Here is a 19,546-nt window from a genome sequence, read left to right on the forward strand (position 1 = left end):
ACATGCCAATGTATGAATCAGAATAATCAATAAGTATATTTGATTAACTTAATCTGTAGCTTTTTCTTAGCAATAAACAGTGGTAAACATGATTATGAGTAGGAACCACAAACACCTTCATTAGGCAAGCGTTAAAGCAGAACTCTCTTTTTGAGCTTGGTGGGTTTTATTGTTTTGGCATATAGCTAAGAAAAATTATTTATAGACATGTGCTCCAGTCAGATGTTTGCGTAAGTGATGCATACCAGATACGTTGTCCTTTCATGTCCTCAAAAATAAATAACTTGGCCAAGGGGGTGGGAGTCGATGCAAGTTTTTATTTACATTTTAGTTGTTTTTTGGACTGTACAAAACACCCCTCTTCACAATATAATTGCAAACTAGGAAAAAACACAGATCAGAATTGGGAACATCCATTAACTGTATAGCAGTAGAAAGTGGTTTCATCAGTTTAGAACAGTTCATCTTGGAAATGATCTGGAAAAGTTGAACATTCAACACTTGCTTATGAAACCACAAACATTTTTGCTCTTGCACCATATGCAAATTGCATTACAGGGATGTTTAAAACTGTTAAATGAAAGTACAGATTAAATATCAAAGTCACAAAATACAACATATTTTTCAATCATCCAAACTAAGTTGGAAATTAATCTACAGTATAAAGAATATACAATATATATATGTGTTTGTGTGTTTGCAGACAGTCAACAAAGTGAACATTAAAAGGCCCACACTCCTTAAACATGTATTAAACATGTATTTGATGTATTCACATTTAACAAGAATATCCAAAAGATGGCACTCATAAAACAGCAATCGTAATACAAAAGTCACAAAAATATATAATGTATAACTAAAAGCTACCGTTTTGTCATATTTTCAACAAACAATATGAACCAGGAAATGTATATATCATGTACACATTGAAAAGGCATATATAGTCAATACATTTTTTTAAACATTGCACATAAGAGAAGCTACATCTGGGGAACAAAGGAAAGACATGCTAATATCTGTAAAAACTTTAGTTGGAGAAAAATCAAGAACAAAACGCTGATACGTGCTGAGGTTAACACATCTCACCTCAACAAGGCCTTGTTGAACAGCAAACAGAAGAAAGAAAACACATGCTCTCAGATTCACAGGACTTTCAAATGAACGTGCATTTCACAATCCTAGGAGTAATTTAAAAATAATCTAATTAAAAATCAAGATGTACACTTCGTTCGTGATTTCACAGATTGAGTGGATTCTCACTTGTTTTTCTTCAGTTAATTTATCACATTTTAAGTACACAACAATACGAAAACAGTACATTCTTTTCTTTCATTATTCAGACACAAAATATAAACATAGAACCCAACAGCTTGTCCATTTATTGCACACAATAGGTTCACCAAAAATATTTGGGCACTTTAAGTTTCAACAAACAGCAGCATTTCTTTATGAAAAAGGTATATGAATACAAACAGAAACAAACACACGCAAAACACAAGCTAACTTAAGCGCTAAAATGCTCAAACGTGTGAAAAAATAAAATGACTACAGATTTTAAATTGTGCAGCTTGAAGCTATGCAAGGTCCTATATAAAGGCTATAGTTTCTCCATCGCACATGATACAGTGTCTATCGGAGTGAAAATTACATTTCCTGTGAACAATATTTCAATAGCATGGGGAAACCAAGCATGATTACCTCCTTACTTTATAATGTCAACAGCAACGATAGATTAAAATGGTAGACACGCCAACCCCCAAAGGGACTGGGAACATTTGGTCCAATAGGAGAGCTTGATTGTTACCCAGACATAGGGTGGTTAGGCTAAATGCCACATCTTTTAGGAAAGGTTGATTGGATGGCACGAGACAATCATAAGTCAAATCTCTGAGCACCCATTCTGATTATAAAACACACTTTTCTTCTCTGAGCCCAAGATATGCACTCACTACTGTAAGTTGCTCTGGATAAGAGCATCTGCTAAAATGACAAAACAAAAATAATAACAGATTCATCATGTTAAATATCACCAAATTCTTATTTTCCTAGTAATATTTTTTATGTTACCATCAGAGTTTGTAATCTATTTTGCATTTCATTGGAACGCAAAAGTCCTTTTTTTTTTTTTTTGCAGGACTACCAAGATTAATGAATTGATAAGGACTACACTTAATGAACAAATAAATATCAGTAGCATTTAATCAATGGAGTATCACCACCTTATTATAAAGGCATGGTGATGTGCAACTGACTAGTGATGGCTCAATATAACAGGTGTCCAAGCAAGGGCAAGATGTCTGTTGAAAAGCAGTGACAAAGAAAATGTACCTGAAAATCTCAAGGTGAACCGAAAAACACTATGAAGATGAAAATATCTATCGATCACACTTAAATGATACAAAGCCATGTCATGTTGGCCATGTTATTGAAGACCTCTCCTGGCTCCATATACACGGAATTACAAAACTAAACTCAAAGTAAAAGCAAGGCACCCAGCTATAAATTCTAATGTGCTGACCACTTGATTAGTACAACGTTAGTCCGAAGAATGTCACTCACATTCATGTCCAAAGTAAACCGTCTGTGTAAAGTTGGGTAGAAATATTCCTCCCAACACATGCTCCACCAAATGCAACATGGTCTCATTGTATGTCAAAACAGTGACATTGAAGCATAGTAGTTATATGTCACCAAAGTTGACATATTAGTTATAAGTCATTCTACCTCACTGACATTTTTTATTTTATTTAACCACTAATTATAGTGAGACTCGTTTTTTTGTCACACAGCTGACATATTACAAATATGTCAGTATAGAGATGTCCATCACACAAGAACTGCTAGGTACAAGTATTTCTAATGAAATAGGTCCGACAAATTAACTACACTTTAACTTCACATTTGAACTTAGCCTAGCTCTTCCAGATATCGGAAAGCGCAGCCGCTGCAGTGCGTCTCTCTTGATGAATTAACCATTGACTTCACATATGAAATGCTGCCATGCCTTTGTGACCCGACCTTTGAGAGTCAAAGCCACAGTAGATACCTAAATTATGAACAACACCCAATACAATTCAAGTGTAGTAGCTACAGTTCATTCATATTGCGCGTAAAGAAAGAGAATGAGAGCTCTATGATGCAATTTCAAGTTTTCAAATAATAGTTGTTGTTTTTAAGGTTTAAATGTACTGTGTTCCTATTCACGAAGGAATACATACACACCTCTCACATAAATCACGACAAAATCCAACGTAGCATTCTATTATCAAATAATATTTAGTAACACTAACAGTTTGCCCGAAGCGACGGCACTCAAGAAGTAACACAGCATCTATCATATGAACTATCATTATGCAAAAAACAATAATCCAATAAGTAAGGAAAGAAACTACTTGTCACTGTTAGCAAAGTTAAGACCTCTAATTCTAGTGGTGCTCGTTAAAGAAGGGCAATCTCAGGCACTTTCCAAAGTCAGGGCTTTGGATTGGAAGGGGAAACGAGTGGGACAATTAGGAAGTGACAGTCACTCAATCGTAATGGAAGCCAGCTCTTTGATGTGGGCGTTCTCCTCCTCCGAGCTGTCCGGGGAGCTGTTACTGCCATTTGTCTTTGGCTCCTCTGACACGTTTTCGTCCTTCAAGGATAAAGGGTCCAGGGGGAAGGTGCTGCTCTCGCAATTCTGGGTGGAGGAGACCTGGGAGATGACCGGCATCTGGACAGACGAATTGTTGCCTTCAAAGCCGTGCTCCACCAGCTCGTACTGCCCCAGAGTCTCCTCCTCCTGCACTTGGCTCAGGTAGTCGGGCATGAGGAAATCACTGGGACCATGTGGAGACATAACAGACGATAGAAAGCTGTTGATGAAAGTATCTCTAAACCTCCTATATGAAGTAGACTACACAGTAAATATGGTTGAAGTTAAAGGCAAAATGAAAAACGTATGGAAATCGGTAAAATTTCTTGAAAAATAATACGGTGACAGATCTTTATGTGAGGGCTATGTGAGGCATTTGATCTGTTTTTTGAGAATCAAACTGGATCGCCAAAGAATTTTCCATACACTGTTATGATCTCAGGCATAGACATTATACTATAACATTTTAAAAAGTAAATGGCCCATTTGAGCCCTACCAACCTGTGAGGGCTTGAGTTTGATTAAGAAGTGGAAAAGTCTAGAATATATGAGCACATGTCTGCTTTATGTAGAAGTACGTTAAGTACTATGAGCTATACATTTTAATAAAAGCCTTTAAACTGAGTGAAATTCCTATATGGAAAAGCTAAATTCATTCTGACAGAAATAGGTTATGTAATTTATCCAAATTGTTGCGAGACGCAAGGATTAAAAGCCCGTAGCACGTATAATTTGATACTGTATGTTTCCCAAAGGCAAGCAACTAAGATAACAGCATGGAATGGTTCAATTAAGAAAATGGACAACAAAATACACAATAATAACTCATGTAATAGTCTATGCTACATTACCCTTGAGCTAAGACATATATATATTGCCGACTATATAGGGATTTTGAGGAAAGTGGCCAAAGACTGCTTTGAACCACATATTCAGCATGACTGATATGTGTTGTACTGTAAGGTTCACGGTATGCTCAGTTTGCAACAGTTAGTTGGGCCTGTTTAATGAACCAATTCTGAAAAGCTTGAAATAGTATATCTCCCTGAACATGGCCACTATGGGAGATTTATTTGTATTTTTTGCTTATTTCCCATGTTACATTAAGCTGATTAAATGAAGGGACGACACCCCAGGACTCCTCACCTGCTCTGGAAGTAGTTTGCTAGTTCAGATGCCTCATGGTTCAGACTCCGCAGGTGTACAATTAAATTGCCAGAGTTGGTAAACATGGCGCCACACGTTTTGCACTCGTAAATCCGGGGCTTGCGGATTATGTGGCGGGACACCCTCATGTGGTGCTTATATTCGCCGAAGGACGTGAATGTGGCACTACAAATCTGGCACCGGAAACAGCGTTTACCTTCGTGCTTCAGCCGGTGCATCTTTAGGGAGTAGGCCCGTGTGAACTTTTTCCCACAGCGATCACACTGGAAAGGCTTAATGCCTGTTGAAAAAGGGATGAAAAGAATGATGACTTGTGTCGCACATTAGAATCACTACAATAGATGAACTATGAATTCTGCATTAAGACGTTGATTCTTTAGAATTGTCAATGTTAAAACTATCACAAAACAAAAAAAGATGTCAGTGCTAAAAATGTATCACAAAAACGTTAAGTGTGAGTGTTAAAAATCGATGTGTAAAATGTGTCAGCGTAATAGCTACAGAAACAGGTAGTAATCATCATTGTATGACCTACAGTATAGTATGCATGCACACCAAAGAAACTGTGACAGAGGCATCCAGTCTCCAATGTCCCGCATGGTTCATTGACACACATGGGTCGCAACTAGGGATGCACGATATATCGGTGAACATATCGGAATCGGACGATATTAGTTAAAAATGCCAACATTGGTATTGGCCTGATGTCTAGTTTAAACGCCGATGTGCAAAACCGATGTCAAAGCTGATGTGTATACCTATATAACGTAGGTACATGACATAATGACGCCACGTAAAATTTTGCGCAACACAGCATTCCTAACCTAGCCCACAATGTATGCTGTGTGGATCGAGCAGTCAACAAGTTGAGCACTCGTTTGAAAGAGTAAGAACATTTCAGCGAGACAACTCAAAGGCGAAATCCATTAACGCCAAGATAATGCAATTAATTTCCCTTGACAATCAACTGTTCTCTGTCATGGGTGATGTTGGCTTTCGCGACTGGTCGAGCACCGGTACACACTACCAAGTGTGCTATCGGAGTTACACAGTAATAGCGTCACTGCTATTATCTTCATGACATACTATGGAACGCCGTTTGGGTCTTTGCGTGTCAAAAAAGATACACGTCAAATAACACTGTTTGACAAGAACACTATTTGACACATCAAATAACACATCTCCATTATAGAATGTCGTGTGTGATGAATTTGCACGTGCAAGCCGAGCGCCACCACTACTATCAGTAGCACAGTCAAAGCTCTACAAAAAAGTCAGCAAACAAGCAAACACTGGCCACGAACGATGTGTTTACAATACCTCGTTGGTAATAAAGCATTATTTGTTTGACTGCAACTTCTGGGGTAGCTAGCTAGCTTTAGCTTGGTACCTAGCTTGCACCAATACAACCAGCCTGAAAACAATGACCAGTAGAAACTGCAGTCATTTTCATTATTCTTAGCAATGATTTAGGAATCCTTGTGAGTAAGAATTAGCTAGGTTGCCACTTGTTGTTTGCCTATTGAAATTGAACTTCAGTTCATGAAAATAAATAGCTAGCTAGCTAGCTACTTAACCCTGTTGCCCAGAGCTAACGTTATAAGCAGCCAGCTAGCTTCATCTGGCTAGTGACGCTCGACCGGACCGGGTTATGTGTTGTGAAGCTAGCCACAATACGGATTAGGCACAATAGTGGAATTAGCGGTTTGCCTTCAAAATAAAAGTACCTCTTTGAAAGTGATGCAGAAGGTTACAATTGGTGGAATCATGCCATATTTAGACTAGATAATGTTAAACAAGGTTGGAATGTGAAGCAATGAAATGGGGTATCAGTCTACTCGGTGACACCCACAGAACACAACTGTGAAGAGTTTACTAAATATTAGCGTTGTAGCTCTTATCACGGGATTGTGACTGTGTGAAATCACCTCACCAGTCAGCCTATTGTGTGTATTGACATTCATATTGCACTGTACAGCTTTACCTAAGGATTGGGGATCAATGAAACGTGGTATCAGTCTACTCAATACCAAAGATATTTTTTCCCGATGTCCTCCTCAGAGTTATCAGACTCCAAAACATCTACGCAGTATTGTTTTTCCTCGGGAATAGTGTTCAAAAACATTAACTGGAGCAAACCCAGAAAAATGTGTTTGTGTGGAGGTGCTAACTAACGGAAAATAAACTATGAACTATCAAAAAAGAGAATCGCACACTCCATATATAAACTCCCAGTAATTTGGAGTTGGTATTTACCAACGTTTCGGCATCACTGTGCCTTCTTCAGGGTAATGTCATCAATGCTTGAACCAGGTTATGTAGACAAACAGTGCAATTAGTGCAACCAATGACAATAGTGAGGGGTGTGTCGTAATGATTAAGTTAATTAGAATGAATTAATGACTGTTAAAAAAACAATAGTTTATGGCATATATATTAGGCTATTGTTATCATATAGAAACAATTAAATATTGTACATAATATTAGCATTAACATACATTATTGTTTAATTCTATTTCACTTATTGTTTCGTATTTCATTTCATATTTGTTACATGTAATCTTTTGGTTCAACCTTAATGCATAATAAGCATCAACAGTGGGAACATATTAGGTGTACGCTAATAAGCTGTAGAAAGAATATATACATTTTTAAGACTTGTTCATAACAGAAAGAATAGTTCATAAGGGCCTGAGATCAAAGTCAATATTCAGACCACTAGCGGTCAATGTTTTTAGATAGGATATCCAGTAAGCCTCCCTTTGTAGTAGTAGGATCTCGATGTTACCTCCTCTCCTTGGTAGAGCAACATGCTCAATGCCTGTGTACTTGAGGGAGGAGATTGGATGGTTAGCTTCAACAAAGTGAGCTGCTACTGGATAGTCAGTGTTCTTACACCTGATTGAGCTACGGTGTTCAGCTATGCGTTGTTTTAATGGTCTTTTCGTTTGTCCTACGTAGGCTTTTCCACATGAACAGGTGATGAGATAGATTACTCCCTTGGTCTTGCATGAGATGATACCCTTAACAGGGATTTTTCAACCTGTATGTGGGTGTCTGAAGAAGGATGTTTTTATAGTGCTATTGCACTGTGCGCATGAGCCACATTTGTAGTTCCCATTTGGAATAGGTGTCAAGAGTGTCTGAGTGGGCTCAGGGGGCAGGTCGGATACAGATAGATTGACAATAAATGTGGCTCAATTCACAGTTGTTTCAGAGTCCAGCAATAAGAGCTACGACGCTAATGTTCTCTGGGTGTAGACTGATACCCCATGTCATTGATCCACAATCCATAGGTAAGGCTTTACAGGTAAATAAGTATGCCCCCAGTGCAATTCTAAAGTATAACACATCCAGTGTGATTTCAACCGATTTTTGTCAAATTAACTAATTATTGTCTTTTGCTGATTTTATATAACAACATTCCAACCTCGTTTAGCATGATCTATTCAATTATGGCATAATTCTACTACTTATATTCATTTGCATCACTGTCAATTACATACTTTTATTTTGAAGGCTAACCGCAAAGTCCACTATTGTGGCTAATCCTTATTGTGGCTAGCTTCACATAGATGGGTATGACCACCACTAATCAAATAAGAACTGTCTTATAAATTAGGGTTATTTTAGATTTTAGATGACACCTAGCTATATAGTTACCTAGCTAACTATAGAAACTATCTGTTTCTGTACAGCACTTCGAGATATTAGCTGATGTACGAAGGGCTATATAAAATAAACTTGATTTGATTTGATAGCTACTGAAACAGATTGTCGTTTTGCTATGTTTTTGGGGAAGAACATAGTTTGCATCCATGAGCTAGCTAGCTTTTTTTATGACCAGCACTGTAGGTACGCGAGACAACTTTACCAGCATCATAGCATATGTATCGTTGTGACATATGAAATACGAGTGATAGTGTAATCAATGTGTAATAACTACGTAAAAAATGTATGAGCGCTTTAAATTATTATGTGACGTGCAGTCATATTCAGGTCCTGATTGGTCAACAAGCTTACAAATAGTGTTATTTGTATCTTTTTTGACACGCAAAGAACCAAACGGCGTTCCATAGAAATCCTGGTTGAGAATGAAACGACTGAACAAATGAACAACGAAACAGCACAGCAAGTAAGTGAAAGAAATAGGTTTTGATTATGTTTAACTGGTAATGGGGACATACGTAAATGCCAACAAAATAACTTTTTGGTCAGTGTGGTGTGTTTGTGTGTGTGTGTGTGTGTGTGTGTGTGTGTGTGTGTGTGTGTGTGTGTGTAACCTTTATTTATCTAGGCAAGTCAGTTAAGAACAAATTCTTATTTACAATGACGGCCTACCCCGGCCAAACTCGGACGACGCTGGGCGAACTGTGCGCCGCCCTATGGGACTCCCAATCACGGCCAGAAGTGATACAGCTTGGATTCGAACCAGGGACTGTAGTGACGCTTCTTGCACTGAGATGCAGTGCCTTAGACCGCTGCGTCCATGTGTGTGTTTTAAATATTTAACTGTACTAGAATGCTTAAAAGGCCGCTAAAGTTTTTTATATCGGTATCGGGTTTTTTGGAAAGGAAAATATCAGTATCGGCAAAAAATGTCATATCGGTGCATCACTAGTCGCAACAAGCATTTCTGAGCCGATCGGACCAGGGGAACAATATGAAGGGCAAAAAGGGCTTCTGTTGGTTCAGTTATTTATGGCCCTCATAAACGTGCCACGACTTCAAGATTAAGACTGACTTTTTTCAATGAGAAATGTAAAAATACATTGACAGCTCTATGATAACTTCCAATGAAGCTCCTTTCGCAGAGCCAGAGTAAGTTCATTTAAGCAGACGTGAACTGCATTACTTTTAACTGCATACAATACAACACTATGGGTCGAGCTTAAATGACCCTGAAGAAAAAGACTTGAGCCCCACGAAGTCTTTTCAACCAGATAGTCAGCGCTACTCTATGGTATACTTGACTGGCCAGTTCAGAATAATAATACAACACAGGAGCTACGGTAGTGAGCTACGGTAGTCAAAAACCTCTGGACACAGCTGCAACCCCCCTCCCCTCTTGTTTTGATGGATTACTCCATTATACCAATTTCATAATTGGGTCTTGTGGATGTGTGTATTGACAGGGGGATAGAACCCCAATGAATACAATGGTGGTCTTCTTGATGAATGTGAGCAGTGTGTCTGAAGTTTGGAGTACCAAAGACCATTATATGTTGGGACACAATGTGGAGTCATTGCCTGCAGCCTATAGTTAGTTACCTTCCACATGCTGTAACCGTACATGGCTACACAAATGGGACTGTCCACATGCAAGCCTGATTACTTTTGGACAACTACTAACTGGCTTTATAGACAACTTAAAAGTAGGCATTCTCTATCACTGAGAACATCATGCTTCAAGCTTATAGCAGATATTAATGGGACATTACACTCCAAAATCAAACTTGTTGTATCAAGGGCTGGAAAAGGTGAAACAGCAACACACGATCTCATTGAACTTAGCACTGCTTGTTTGTGATGGTTAAGAGTCAAGTTGAGATTTGTGTCGATATTTGGTTGCCATAATGTCCTGTTGTAATGTTCCACTGTCATCAAGCACGAGTTTGGGTATGTGTGCACTTGATGAGTGTGTTTTTCCGATGTCAGCCGAGGCGGGAGACACTAAGCCCCAAGTGTTTCCAAAATCAATGTTCCCTGGAATGCCCTTCATCCTTCTCCACAGTGTGCCAAGAGTCAAACCATTAACGAGCCATTCATACCATTAATCTCCGGCTCCTATCATCGGGTGAATAGAGGACGCATGGAACTACTGTAGAGGGCAATGTAAATACAGTACAAGTCACATGAGCTACTTTCCAGATGGGTACCTACGACATAAACAGATACGACATAACAGATACCTGCTAGAGGTCGCAGCGCAGTAGTTAGTCTATACAGCCCTGTTAAACTGCATAGTGGATGTGTGGAAATACCTACCAGAGTGGATGAGCATATGTTGCTTCAAGTTCTGTATGCGGGTGAATCGGACGCCACACGTGGGGCACTGGAAAGGTCTGTCAGGCCCGTTAGTGCCAGGGCGGGTTGAAGGGCTTATGTATAAGTGGTAAGGGTACTGGAGGCTTTCTAATCTGAAAAACAAGAAAGAGGATGTGGTGCTTCAGTGAGGTAGACACAAATGTGGTAGACCTTGGGGTGTCAGATCAAAACCTTCCTTTAGCTTCATCATAATAACATCAAGACCTCAAGGTTTCCATACCAGTTGGAAGGCAAAATGGAACATCTTACATAAATGCAAGATTAGCTTGAACAAAATTAATGGAGTTCAGTGATCATGATGTTTCCACTTACATTAAAAAAATATAAGTCTTCAACCAATCATATTGTTACCTTTCATCATCCTCAGCATGGCCTCCAGCATTGGATGTACTTTGCATTGAGGGCAACCCTTCTGTGACTCCCTCATCTATCGAACCTATGCCAAAACAAAGAAGAAATATAATTTTCACCAGTTACTAGCTCTTTCTCCGTCTGATTTCCATAAGACATGGTTCGGGATAGAACCCATACACAGATCCAGTGCAAAGACTGAATAGCTTTAAAGTTGCAATCCGCAGTTGAAACAATAAAGCGTCCTCCCCGCCACTGTTTGGGAAAACAGCTGAGGAATGGGGCCGGAGAAACATAGCCACTCAAATTCATAGACAGAGCTATCGATGCAAGGATAGCTCTGTCACCATCCATGACATCAAAATTATAGTTTTAAACATGTTTTAAGGCTATACAGTGTTTGTTTATATTTAGGCCTACTTTGTTACTTTGAGTAAAACAAGATTATATTTCAGGTTCTGATGGGGTACGACAGTTGAACAAATTTCATGAGGCAATTATAGGTTTTATTCTTCAAGAATCAATGGGTAGGCGTAAATATCATTAATTTATAAGCAAAAAAAGAATGTAGCAACTGCAGATTAGCCCTTTACATTTAGAGGGAAATTACACTCCCAAAAAGTGTAAAGAGAAAAAAAGTTGGTGATCTTGTATTGAGATAAGTCCACATCCTAGGTCATCCGTTTTGTAGACCCAGCTACATGACGCAATCCAAAATTAACGGAAAAGATATGCACACCAGATTCTGTGCTTAGGCCTGGCTCTTCCATTATTTTGGGGTCGAGGCATATAGCTATATCTACACAACCGTTGGCATGTGTTGCAGACTCAGCTTGACACAAGACTACTGTTGAGGTCTGAAAACATCTGACAGACTGACTTTGGAGTGTTTTGTCCACTCACGTGACACCCATACCTATGGAGGAGGACTGCGGACTGATGAGGAGGTCCTCCTGGACCTGTTCGCTGCAGGGCACTGTCTGCTGGTCGCTCAGGGAACTCTGGGAAGCGCTGACGGGCTGCGACAATGTCTCCTGGACCTCCTCGTCACTCAGCCTCTCCACCTTCACACGCACGTCCTCCTCGGGACCCGCCAGCGACAGTGGCGCCTTAATGGAGCTTTCACAGGCCAGGAAGTCACTCAGCCGGCGGCTCACCTCCGAGGGCCCTGCCTGGTCCAGACGGCGTGGGCTCTCGGGAAGCTTGGGCTGCTTATCCGGGTGGAACCTCCGGTCGATACCGAAGGGGAAGGTCCACGGGAAGGCCAGGGAAGAGTCCACGGGCTGGGTGGCGGTCTCTGAGAAGGAGGAGGGCGATGGGTTGGGCATCTGCGGCGAGGTGATCTGTGAGGTGCATTTGAGTGGGCTCTCTGGGGACATCATGATAAAGCTCTTACGTTTGCGGCGCGACTCGCGACACACAGGGATGTTCCTCTCCATCACGCTGCAGTCAGACGATACAGGTGACAGGCTGCTGTCCAATGGGGTCAAGGCGCAGTGGGAGGAAGCACTCTCGCCGAGAGCCGACTCCTGCGGTTTCTCCTGCCCCATATTCCCGGCGCTCCAGAGGATGCTGGACTTCATGAATTCTGAGCATGTGCTCGCCACAGCGAACATCTGCATGTAACTGGCGGCGGCTAAAACGTCGATGATGTTCTCCGTGCTGATGGAAAGGGTGGAGGTGTAGGCGTACTCCAGCAGAGGGGTGAAGCCGCTCACCGTGACGTGGTGCAAGTCCAACACAAACTTGTCCTCCTCCTCAGGCCTGCCCACCAGTTTGGAGCGGAAGAACTCGCTGCAGCAGGCCAGCACCACCTTGTGCGCCAGAAACAACTTGTCCTGCACCCGGATGGTGACATCGCAGAGGTGGCCCTCGTTGCGCAGGGCGTTTAGCTTTTCCAGCATCTCTTGACTGTGCGTGGGGGAACTGTGTGTAAAGGTTTTGACCCCCATCTTTGTCTTAGCGTACTTGCTCTGGAGGGCGTTCACCTACAGGAAGAATGGAAAATTAGCCTACAAATGTTGGCCTACATTGGGCCTTTGCTATAAAGTCAATGTAATGTTTGTAATTCATTATCCTTATGGATGTTAAACAGTGACTATACTAAAATAAAAAATAAAAACCTGAATATAAATCCAGTGATGGTACTGAAAAAAACTGTTACCGTGTAGTAAACCTACACTGTCAGATAGGATTAGAGGAGCTCAGTTTAGCCTAAGTAACCACACAGACAGACAACTTAACAAACAAAGTGTTAACAGACAACAGTCAGTATTGTCTGGGGTGACTTTCATTTGGCCTCACAAGATGGACTTAACAGAGTGGCAAAAGAAATGCACAAACAAAAACAGCGATGAAGGAGTGCAGATCCAAGAGATACATCCCTCTTGACATTTGGAAACTGAAACTCACCACTGAAACTCAGATTGATTTCAGGTCTGTCAACCTCAAGTTGCATCCAAAAAAATGGAATATACAAATGTGCTACTAGCATAAACTAATGTGGATATTCAAAGCCAGAGACCGTGTATTTACAGCTCTTGCAATGTTTTAGAGAGAAGATAAACAAATCCCTAAACAAACTTAACCTAACACCAAACAATCTGCATTTTTCATTGTTGATGGTTGAGGGCAATTGAAGTGCTGATTACATTATTCTACACTCCAACGAAAACCTAAAGCCAAAAATGTTCAAACAAATAATGTCATTGTGTAAAAGCATATCATTTTAACCTAAAAGGTCCAGTTTGGTTTCATCCAAGAAATGACTAGGAAAGAGAGCAGGCAGCGAGGGAGGTGGTGAGAGGGTGGAGGGAGGTAGAGAGCGGTAGACAAGGTGGAGGATAAAATGGCAAGTTATGTAACAATAATAAAATCAAATGCATGATGGTGAAAGACAAGTCCATGTGGAGTCCACTACAGCAGGTATTCCCAACCTGGGCAATGCCGTCGGGGGTACGCCAAAAAAAAATGTGATTCACATTTTATAATTTTTTTAAAGAAAAAAATTAACATTTCAAAAATCAGAAGAAAAAATATTCACATTTTCAAACAGTACATTTATATTTTCCAACCGGGCTATACATTTGTGTGAGGTTTTTTTCTCGCCTGAGTAGCCTCGTTTCACTGCCAAAAAAATCAAATTAAACCATCTAGTGTTCAGCGAAATAACAACACAATGTCAAATACAGGTAGCCTAGTCAAATAATTAACATCCAGTCACATTAACCGTTACTCTCGCGGGAAACCTTCCCTCTTGCGCAGACATTTAGAAACGAAACATGACAATTTGAAAAATAAGCCACGGGAGATTTTTGAGCGAGAATAAAGACAACTTTCGAGTAGTAAGACATGTATAAAAGCAACAGATACCATTAATAAGAAGGGGCTAGAAGCGTCTTATATGGTGAGCTACCGAGTGGCTAGGACAGGCAAGCCCCATACTATTGTGGAGGAGTTAATTCTTCCTGCTGCCGCGGATATGGCTGGGACAATGCTGGGGGAAAAGGGCAAGAACACTATACAGACAATGTCTTTATCAAACAACACTGTTTCACGACGCATCAGTGACATGGCAGGAGATGTTTTGAAACAATTACTGCTTCGCATACAAGCCAGTGAATTCTATGCGTTACAGCTGGATGAGTCAACAGACATGGCGGGCCTGGCACAGCTCCTGGTATATGTCCATTACGTTTATGGGGGGTCAATTAAGGAAGACATCCTCTTCTGCAAACCACTGGAAACCAGGACAACCTGAGAGGATATTTTTAAAGTACTGGACAGCTTTGTGACGTCAAATGGACTTTGGTGGTCAAGATGTGTTGGTATCTGTACTGATGGTGCAAAAGCCATAACAGGGAGACATAGTGAGGTGGTAACGTGCTTGCAAGCAGTTGCTCCCGACGCCACTTGGGTACACTGCAGCATCCACCAAGAGGCTCTTGCTGCCAAGGGAATGCCTGACAGTTTAAAAGATGTTGTGGACACGACAGTAAAAATGGTTAACTTTGTTAAAGCAAGGCCCCTGAACTCTCGGGTATTTTCTGCATTATGCAATATGGGCAGCGACCGTGTAAGGCTTTTACAACATACAGAAGTGCGCTGGTTATCAAGGGGCAAAGTATTGACACTTTTTAAAAATTGAGAGACGAGCTTAAAGTTTTCTTGACTGACCATAATTTTCACGTCTGACCATGGTGACGAGTTTCTAACACGACTGGCCTATATGGGTGATGTTTTTTCTCGCCTGAATGATCTGAATCTAGGATTACAGGGACTCTCCGCAACTATATTCAATGTGCGGGACAAAATTGAGGCTATGATTAAGAAGTAGGAGCTCTTTTCTGTCTGCATTAACAAGGACAACACACAGGTATTTCCATCATTGTATGATTTTTTGTGTACAAATGAACTCAAGTTTACGGACAATGTCAAATGTGATATAGCGAAGCACCTGAGTGAGCTGGGTGCGCAATTACGGATGTACCTTCTTGACACGGATGACACAGACAACTGGATTCATTATCCCTTTCATGCCCTGCCTCCAGCTCACTTACCGATATCTGAACAAGAGAGCCTCATCGAAATTGCAACAAGTGGTTCTGTGAAAATTGAATTTAATCAGAAGCCACTGCCAGATTTCTAGATAGGGCGGCGATCAGAGTTTCTTGCCTTGGCAAATCGCACTGTTAAGACACTGATACCCTTTGCTACCACGTACCTATGTTTCATGACGTTGGCCTGAAGTGGGGAGGTTTATGACCCCCATAAATACCTTTCCCCTTTTTCCTCTCTCTACTCTACCGATGGGACTATTGAAAATCCCTTTGTTCACAGAGAGTCTGGTGACATCAAAAGATGAGAAACGGAACCATATTTCGGTAATCCAACCAGTTGAAAATATGCGTTGGGACTTAATGAATATGATGTCAGTTCAGTTGGCGTCTAAGACATGATTACTGATGATAGGACGACATAAACTGTATCTTGGAAAATCTACACATTCCAGTTATCAGATTCACATGGAATTGTTGTGCAATTTAAATGTTTAAATATTTAACTATTTGTGAAAAGATTAAATGTAATTTTTAGCTTCTTAATGAGAGAACGGTTTGTCAGAAGAACACCACTGTGCTCACTCAGAGGCACCGCCCAAGTGAACAGACATGGGTTGTAAACTATGAAACACAGCCTTCTCTCCCAATCCTATATAAGCCCCTTGACGAAAATGTAACTTTCTGTTCCGAGGACGTTAGGGCGACGGTCCTACGTTAAAAGTGCTCAGATAACCTAACGAAATCAGCATCGAATTTCAACGTGAAGATGACGGTCAACACGCCGAAAGGATGAATTTCGACTATACCTGCCAGAATATAGCATGAGGTTAAATGTATGGCAACTTGGTATGAACTCTGAACTCTTATTCACTCCACAAGTGATACCTGATTAGCTCCTAGCCGTTGAGTTAGCAGCAGTCGCTGTAAACGTGGGCTAGGAAAGGACGGACGACGTGTCCATTCTACCACACTCCAGTTCACCACTAGACAGTCTTCAGAGGACCAGAGATCCATGCTGGACAACCCGGCCTCCCATCTACAACCAACCGATCGAAGCGCAGCTCAGAGTACATATTTATTGTATTTTCCTTTTCCAAAAGGGCGGTAATTTAGAATGCATAAGATACTGTATTTACGATAGCATAGCTTCTCCCTTTGTTCCTCAGTCTTCCCGCTCTTTCACTCAAACCCCCCCCTTTGTGTAACCAGCCGCTATATCGGCTCCGTTCACCAGGTCCATCAATGTATGATTCATTCTGTGTATATGTAATTCTGTAATTCTGTGTGATTAGTTAGGTATTTAGTAAATAAATAAATAAACCAAATATTGTATTGCTGATTCAACTTGTTAGCCAGGGTTTGTGAAGATAACCAAGAATTTACAACTTTCAGATGAGACTAAATAAAGTGACGATTAAATATTGACTGCTATTGAGGTAAAAGACTACCAGGTCTTTAAGAGTTTATTCGGAGGATAACAGCTCTATAAACATTATTTCGTGGTCCCCCGACTTTATAGTTAATTACATTAACCTGATTAGCTTAATCAGGTAATATTCATTACAGAGAAATTATTTTATAGAATAGCACGTCATATCACTTAATCCGGCATAGCCAAAGACACGACATATGTGAGAGTGGATTCTCGGCCCTCACTAGCATGAAAACTAAATAGAAGCACAGACTGTGTGTGGAAAATGATTTAAGACTGAGACTCTCCAATACAACACAACATTGCAGAGTTATGTGCATCCTTTCAAGCACACCCTTCTCATTAACCTGTGGTGAGTTATTCACAATTTTTGATGAAGAAATAACGTTTTATATGTAAAATGGCTAAATAAAGAGCAAAATTATTGATTATTAGTATATTATTATTTGTGCCCTGGTCCTATAAGAGCTCTTTGTCACAACCCGGCTCCTGGGAAGTGACAAACTCACACCCATTCTTATGTTTAATAAATGTATTGTACAGTGTGTGTGGCAGGCTTACAATGATGGCAAAAAAATAACATTTGAGAGTGCGCTGACCCTGGTGCTAGAGGGGGTACGCAGCTGGAGGTTGAATGTTTGAAGGGGTACGAGACTATAAAACGTTTGGGAACCACTGCACTACAGGATGCAGTGCAGCTCCCCATCTCCCTCCCTCTCTCAGACATGTGGCTGCTCTGAGGCATGAGATTTTCCATCAAACAAAACTCTCTCCTGAAGGGGCTCTCTTTGGGAGAGCTTGCTGCCCTCACTAAGAAAAAAAAGAGGAGGAAATACTCCCAGGCTGTTGGCCCAATAAAGGCATCGCAAATTAGGCTTGCACCACTGATTTTAGCTGCAGTGGAGGAGAGGAGTGTGGGTTGTTGTCTACCTTTCAAAATCATATTCTCTCGATTCTAAGTTTGGGCTAACCTAATTCAAAACCCGACTCTAACATTGACAGGTTTGAACTTTCAACAACTAGCCTAACGTTTTTCCAGGTGAAGGGTCCATAAATAGGCCAACATAATGCACTGTTGAAACAGAACAAAATCGAAGTTTCAAGCTAAACAAACATTGACGAGTAGCTAGGCCTAGTAACCTGCATTAAGAAATACATTTTTAGAAGGTTATTCCTACTTGAACTGTCTCCACTAACTTTCTTGAGATTTCATCACTGACGAAAGTAGCTAACAACGTTGTTAGCTGCTGCAATGAACTTCTTAGTTCTTACAAATCAAATCAGGTTTAAGTGCAACATCAAATATTTAGCTAACAGAGGTCGTCCAAAATTGGGACAGGCATTATGTTTACAGGCAAAGGGGGCGGGGACTCAACTGAACCCAGTATTTTCGCTTGTAAACATTAACAGTGCTTTGCATGCTGCACGTAACACGTTGCGAGCTAGCTAGTTGGCTAGCGAACAAGCTAGTTAGCTAACAAAGAAAGCTATGTAAAGTCAAAACAAAGAGCAACTGTAGTTAGCTGCCTATAAACATTTACAAAGGCTTCGACAAGCAACCAGGTAGTTAAGTGAACTAGCTAACGTTAGCTAGATAACGCAACGTTAATGAAAACGTTTCACTTGACCGGCTAGCAAACTAACGTTACACATACACCAATCTTCAACACTTAACGTTAGCTAACTACCAGTTTTCAGAGATCGAGTTACTAACCATGCAAAGAAATATACCTTCAGTAGATAGAACAGTGTATGATTCGGTCTGTTGTTCGACTTGATCGGCCTCGGGTTGTGGAGTCAAATGAGGCCGATGTAAACACACCACAGCTGTGCGTGCAACAGCACAAAGCAGCCTAGCTTGCAAGCAGGCTGTTATCGGTGCCTATTTAGCCCGTTCTTTGGAATTCCTTGTGTTTGGGAAACATTCGTTGGCCAAACACAGATAAATTTGAGATTTTCATTAATACTTGGAGCGGTCGATTGCTCAAGTTGTTTTTAAAAGGTTTACAAAACGTAAATATTTGTACCGTTTCGTTGAGGTTCTTTAGCTAGCCTCCCTGTGCTAATCCTTTTTTGCACTTTGTGTCCCATAATGCAACGCGCATTAGGCAATGTCTGATTCGGTAAAGATCATGTCTGACGGATATCAATTTTTTTATTTTACTAGTCAAGTCAGTTAGGAACAAATTCTTATTTACAATGGCAGCCTATGAGGGTTACCTGCCTTGTTCAGGGGCAGAACGACAGATTTTTACCTTGTCAGCTCGGGGATTCTTCAGGTTACTGGCCCAACACTCTAACCACTAGGCTACATACCTGCCGTCCCTCTAAAGCAATTAATGCAGCTAAATATGC

General features: G+C 40.7%; 1 protein-coding gene across 4 annotated transcripts; it reads right to left on the minus strand.

The window, feature by feature from the left end:
- Positions 1-297: 297 nt before the first annotated feature.
- Positions 298-19,268, minus strand: LOC120018270 (zinc finger and BTB domain-containing protein 44-like). Of its 4 annotated transcripts, none has more exons than XM_038961379.1 (6): positions 18,923-19,268; positions 12,117-13,188; positions 11,201-11,285; positions 10,790-10,941; positions 4,781-5,081; positions 298-3,818 (listed from the first exon to the last, which is right to left on the minus strand). In XM_038961379.1, exons 2-6 carry the CDS (start codon positions 13,150-13,152, stop codon positions 3,524-3,526), a joined length of 1,869 nt encoding a protein of 622 aa, XP_038817307.1. In that variant the 5' UTR covers positions 13,153-13,188; positions 18,923-19,268; the 3' UTR covers positions 298-3,523. The 4 variants fall into 4 exon arrangements, with proteins under 4 accessions (XP_038817307.1, XP_038817306.1, XP_038817308.1 ...); XM_038961378.1 differs by having other exon boundaries at positions 18,906-19,268; XM_038961380.1 differs by lacking the exon at positions 18,923-19,268 and adding an exon at positions 18,370-18,496.
- Between the last annotated feature and the right edge of the window lie 278 nt (positions 19,269-19,546).

The sequence above is a fragment of the Salvelinus namaycush genome, chromosome 23 (assembly GCF_016432855.1).
Source record: "Salvelinus namaycush isolate Seneca chromosome 23, SaNama_1.0, whole genome shotgun sequence".
Classification (NCBI taxonomy): Eukaryota; Metazoa; Chordata; class Actinopteri; order Salmoniformes; family Salmonidae; genus Salvelinus; species Salvelinus namaycush.